This window comes from Pan paniscus, chromosome 9, assembly GCF_029289425.2.
Source record: "Pan paniscus chromosome 9, NHGRI_mPanPan1-v2.0_pri, whole genome shotgun sequence".
In the NCBI taxonomy this organism is placed as follows: Eukaryota; Metazoa; Chordata; class Mammalia; order Primates; family Hominidae; genus Pan; species Pan paniscus.
The window spans coordinates 50,380,765-50,386,764 of NC_073258.2; the positions used below are offsets into that span (position 1 = coordinate 50,380,765).

At 42.8% G+C, this 6,000-nt stretch overlaps 1 protein-coding gene across 1 annotated transcript in view; it reads left to right on the forward strand.

Annotated features, from left to right (window-relative positions):
• The window catches only part of PTPRJ (protein tyrosine phosphatase receptor type J), a 190,467-nt gene extending 184,681 nt beyond the window's left edge, over window positions 1-5,786 (forward strand). Inside the window, exon 25 of the mRNA XM_034932625.3 lies at window positions 2,182-5,786. Within this exon, the coding sequence (XP_034788516.3) occupies window positions 2,182-2,340 (159 nt within the window). The 3' untranslated portion in view covers window positions 2,341-5,786. The remainder of the gene's footprint in view (window positions 1-2,181) is intronic.
• The last annotated feature ends 214 nt before the right edge of the window (window positions 5,787-6,000 follow it).

Sequence of the window (6,000 nt, forward strand, 5' to 3'; positions counted from 1 at the left end):
GAGATAGTGTCAGGATTCTTTACCTTGCTGCCTCTGACTCATTTAATAATCTTAGGACATCTTTGAACTTTGGCTTCCAGGTTTTAAACTCATAAAACTGGTATTTTCCAGTCTTTGTTTCTAAGAAGGTCTGACCATCTTTAAAATAAGCTAATGAAACAAACTCATCAAACATTAATGATGTGACATATCATAATGCTGCTTAAATGTTAATACAGCAATTTATCCTCACCCAGACTTGTACATTTTAAAGACTATCAATTATCATAGCTACAGAAGGGTGGCTGACCAGCGGAGAAAAGGAACACTTAATATCTATGGTATAGTTTCTGTACTACTGCTGGATTTGGTTTTACCCAAAATGTTACTGAGAAGAAGTGTTTTTGAGGCATGTTTTCAACAGAACATATTGCAAAGTTGCTTTCCTCAAAGGGGTGAATGTTCCTTGACCAGGATGAGAGCAGAATATTAATTTTGTATCAGGCTATCGTCCTGTACCGATTTAGAACTCTATGAATATGTGCTGTGTTTTTGAGTCTAGCAGGGAATGTTCTAGATGCCTGGGTACATTGCGTGCTCTGGGGTGAGCTTGGTGGTTGTTGTGGAAAGAGTGAAATTCACCTCCTGTGTTGGTCAAAAGAGAGATTTTCTTTTTTCTGCTATAATTATATAAAGTAGTATTTCTCAATCTTTTATCCTTTTTTGAGAAACATAGAACTCTTATCCCTGCTACTAGAGTCTAATCTCTTTTTTATATTTTGAAAACAATACTTATTCGTATGAAAGCATTTGACAATATATTTTTCTCTTCTCTTTTTTTTTTTTTTGAGACGGAGACTTGCTCTGTCACCGGGCTGGATTGCAGTGGTGCGATCTCGGCTCACTGCAACCTCTGCCTCCTGGGTTCAAGCGATTCCCCTGCCTCAGCCTCCCAAGTAGCTGGGACTACAGGCGTGTGCCACCACGCCCAGCTAATTTTTTTTTTGTATTTTAGTAGAGATGGGGTTTCACCATGTTGGCCAGGATGGTCTCGATCTCCTGACCTCATGATCTGCCCGCCTCGGCCTCCCAAAGTGCTGGGATTACAGGTGTGAGCCACCGTGCCTGGCCTCAATATATTTTTCTCTTACTCTTCCTTCCCCAATCCTGCTTCCTGGAGGTAGCCAATGTTTATAGTTTGGTGTACATCTTTATAAGACTCTTTATGTACATCTGTAAACACACACACACACATACACACACACACACACACACACACACACACACGCACACACAGTACTTTGAAAAAATTGGATGCTGTTTTTTTTTTGAGATGGAGTCTTGCTCTGTTGCCCAGGCTGGAGTGCAGTGGTGCCATCTCAGCTCACTGAAACCTCAACCTCCTGGGTTCCAGCGATTCTCCTGCCTCAGCCTCCTGAGTAGCTGGGATTACAGGTGTGTGCCACCACGCCCAGCAAATTTTTGTATTTTTAGTAGAGACGGGGTTTCACCATGTTGGCCAGGCTGATCTCGCACTCCTAACCTGAGCCGATCTACCTGTCTTGGCCTCCCCAAAGTGCTGGGATTACAGACATGAGCCACCACGCCTGGCCAGATCCTGTTTTATGTATGTTGCTTCTCTGTGATTTTTTTTCTCCTCTTATAATATCATGGATATTTTTCTGTGTCAGCTTATACCCTTGTTTCCTCTTTTTTTCATCACTACCCACAGATTCTGATATAGCTACCTGAAGGATAGTCCTCATCCAACTCCACCTGATCATCTCCTTTTAACCTCGCTCCTCGGTTGAGCATTACAGTTGATTCTTACTCTGTACAGTCTCACTAGCCAAGGCAATCTTGTTGGACATTTGATTGTTCGAATGTGTGTGTGCATTTTTTCCTCTACATTTCCTCCTTCCTTTGCCCTTCCCTGAGACTGTGGCATTTTTCCTTGGGGAGGGGAGGTGAGGAGTGTGCTCTTCTGGTTGAGAATCATTGAGGAAGGACATCTTGCTTCTGTGATTTCAGATTTCACTGCAGTGTTGTTACCTCTTGAAACATGTTCGCTTGAACCGTTTGCTGTTGGGTGGATGGGGTTTGGGAGTTGGGCGGGGGAATGACCTGTTTGAAAATAATTTTGGGTGCTAATTTCTGGGACCCATGTTCATTTTCTGTCTCTCTCTTTCCTTTTTCTATCAGGACCAGTATGTTTTCCTCAATCAGTGTGTTTTGGATATTGTCAGATCCCAGAAAGACTCAAAAGTAGATCTTATCTACCAGAACACAACTGCAATGACAATCTATGAAAACCTTGCGCCCGTGACCACATTTGGAAAGACCAATGGTTACATCGCCTAATTCCAAAGGAATAACCTTTCTGGAGTGAACCAGACCGTCGCACCCACAGCGAAGGCACATGCCCCGATGTCGACATGTTTTTATATGTCCAATATCTTAATTCTTTGTTCTGTTTTGTGAGAACTAATTTTGAGGGCATGAAGCTGCATATGATAGATGACAAATTGGGGCTGTCGGGGGCTGTGGATGGGTGGGGAGCAAATCATCTGCATTCCTGATGACCAATGGGATGAGGTCACTTTTTTTTTTTCCCCCCTTGAGGATTGTGGAAAACCAGGAAAAGGGAGCTATGATTTTTTTTTCCAAAACAATTTCTTTTTTAAAAAAGACTATTTTATATGATTCACATGCTAAAGCCAGGATTGTGTTGGGTTGAATATATTTTAAGTATCAGAGGTCTATTTTTACCTACTGTGTCTTGGAATCTAGCCGATGGAAAATACCTAATTGTGGATGATGATTGCGCAGGGAGGGGTACGTGGCACCTCTTCCGAATGGGTTTTCTATTTGAACATGTGCCTTTTCTGAATTATGCTTCCACAGGCAAAACTCAGTAGAGATCTATATTTTTGTACTGAATCTCATAATTGGAATATACGGAATATTTAAACAGTAGCTTAGCATCAGAGGTTTGCCTCCTCAGTAACATTTCTGTTCTCATTTGATCAGGGGAGGCCTCTTTGCCCCGACCCCGCTTCCCCTGCCCCCTGTACATTTGTGCTCCATTTTTTCTTCCCTTTTCCCTCCCAGTTTTCTCCAAAGACACTTCTGTTGGCAACATTTTCAACCCATTGGTTGGGTGAGAATGGCGACTCAAATATCACCTTGAGAATTTCTGTGGGTGGGAATGGGAGAAGCAGAGGAATCCTACAGTGGCAGAAATCCTTTTCTTGTCCCTGTATTATCCTTTTTCTCATGTCTGTATTTGGTATGAAGGATTTTATTTAAAGGTGCAATATGTGACTTAGTGATTCATGATGTTCTAGGTTTTTAGTAACGTTTTACTCAGGTTGGCATTTTATGTGTCTGTATGTGTGTGTGTATGTTCAGAAGCGTGGCAATCTGTGAACACTTCAGCGTGAATTCAGTGTCAGATTAATCCCTCCTTCCCCAAAGTCCACTGGCTTTCGTCTCTCTCTGCCATGACACATATCGGAATCTACTGTATATATATATATATATATACTAAGCTCTCAAAAACAGTCATTCCTATGAATTGAGGTGTACAAAGTTTGAATTTGTATCAAAGATGTAATTATTATTTTTAAAACCTCTTTTCACTATACTGCTGCTGTAATTACTTTGATTTTTAAAATGTAGATTAATTTTTTTTTTTTTTGCTTCAGGTGTGTATCCACCAAGAATTTCAAATTTATGTGGATTTATTTTATTGGTACATAATCTGTAAACTTCTTAAGGCATTAACATGAAAAGTTTTTTTCTTCTTTTTATTTTATATTGTGGCTCAGGTTATATTTTGAAGATGTTTTGAGTTTATCCTCCAATAGGCAATGAAGTTGACAAGGTTTTATGAAGGAATAACCAAGTCCCTGGAGTCCTGTGGCTGTTGCCACAGTAATGCGTCCTGCTGTAAACAGGACAGGTGTGTCCTGTTGAGAATGGGAGCGGGCTCTTCCAGCCTCCTGGTCCCTCCTGACTCTGCCACGCCCCTCACCTCACTGGCACTTTGATAACTGACTGGACGTGTTAATGGGTCTTCTAGGGTTCTAAAGGTGAACCACACTTTTAAAGCCCCGGCTGTGGTTCGGAGGGTTAGTGCTGTATGCCTTTTATTTCCCTTTCCCTTTGAGGTACTGAAAGGATGAAAAGGTGGTGTCATGTTTTGGGGAGAATCTTACTTCTCAAATGGAAATTGCACTTTTTGCTGAATCCTTTGCATTTTTTTTGGTAGTAAGCAGTTCATTGAGTATCAGGTCCTCAAAGGAATGAGTTGGCCCGGCTAGGGTGGGCCCTCTTGACCTAACTTCAGAGGGGGCCTTGGCTCAGTAGGTGTGAATCAGGGAAGCCACATTGTCCTCAGGGTGCTGTATGAAGCTGGGTGTGGGCGGATTCCTCCCACACCTTCACACTGGCCTGCCTCCAACTCATACAGATCTCGGAGCGGTCGGTACTTCATTCATAGGTCCCTGTTCAGGCAGCAGTTCTGTGGGCTGTGGCCCTCTCCCCTCCAATGTGTCCGAAACCATTGTGATGAGTGGCAAATCCCAGGGAGCTCCTAAGCCCTGCTCTGCCCACATCACTGCCACAGAGAAGTCAGAGGAAGGGACTTGTTGCTAAAAAATCCTTTAAAAGATTAAATACTTTAAAAGATTAAAGCAACATAACTGTAAACATATTGTATAAAAATGAAAAACACAGGAACCTTCTTCCCTTCCGCCTGGTGTGGGCTTGGGAAATGGGCAAGCGGCCCCAGCAATCATGGGAGGAACTCTTGCGGGGGAGCGGTCTGGGATTCCAAATGGGCAGGTCACACGAAGGTCACGATGCTTCTCTGCATCCTGAAAAGGGCTGGGGACAAGGCCAGTGGGGGTGGTAAGGGTATTTATAGCACAGTGCTTGAAAAGGGAAGATTAATGTGTAAATATAAAGGACACACAGGCTGGGGGTTGGTCAGAGGCAAGAGGAGGGTGCCTCTGAGCTTCAACCCCTCCCAGGAACAATGAGCTCAAATTGGAAGAGTCCAGTGGAATCGGGGGGATGGTGTGAGCGCCCCTGTTCAGTCTTTGACAATTGCATACAGAAAAGCAGCTGGTATGGGTTTGGGTGTCAATGAAAGGGCCAAAGACTGGTGGCCAGCTGGTTTGGGGGATTTGGGCCATTGATAGCATCTCCCAGGAACAACGACTTTTTGCCTCCAAAGTTGGATCTAGTGATGATCGGCACCAGCAGGAAATGACATTTGGTGTCTGCCCACTGCAGCCATACTGTGACCTCCAGCCAGACTTCCGCCTAATTGACTCCACTGGATTTGTGCTCTGTTGAGTCAGAGGCTCCCGGGGGTTGGGGATCGAGGGGCGGGGGTCAGCTATGCAGCCCATCACGTGTGTTTTTCATCTGGGATGAAAAAGCCTGGTTCTCTTTTGAAATGCTTGATTGTACTTACTGAGCTAAACAAGTCTTGGTGACTGTTGTTGATTTGCCTCAAAAGTTTTAAGTCCTGGGTTTTCAGACTACTGTGTAGCAGCTGTGTGTTTAACATACTGTAGCTTTTTCTCCCTTGGGGGCACATACGAATAGGATGTGTTGATGTGGACTCTAAACTGTAATTTTCCTGTAACTATTTTGGAATGATGCATATTTCTAATGTTTGTTATACTTGTACAGAGTATTGCTGTTGGTTGCTTTTTTTTTTTTTAAGGAAAAAATGGCCTGAAAACATTTTTTTAAAGACTTACAAATACCAAATATAAAAAAATGTCAATGCATTATGCCTTTGCTTCTTTCTTTCTTCTTTTTTCCTTCTTACAATGTGCCAAGCAGTTTACTGGCCTGCATTTTACTTGGGCATCCTTAACAAAACCACATTTCTCTTTGGGATTTCCGGATTGTTTTAGTTTTCTAGGGCTGTTGTAACAAGTACCACCAACTGGTGGTTTAAACAGAAGAGATTTACTTCCTACAATTTTGGTGGCTGAAATC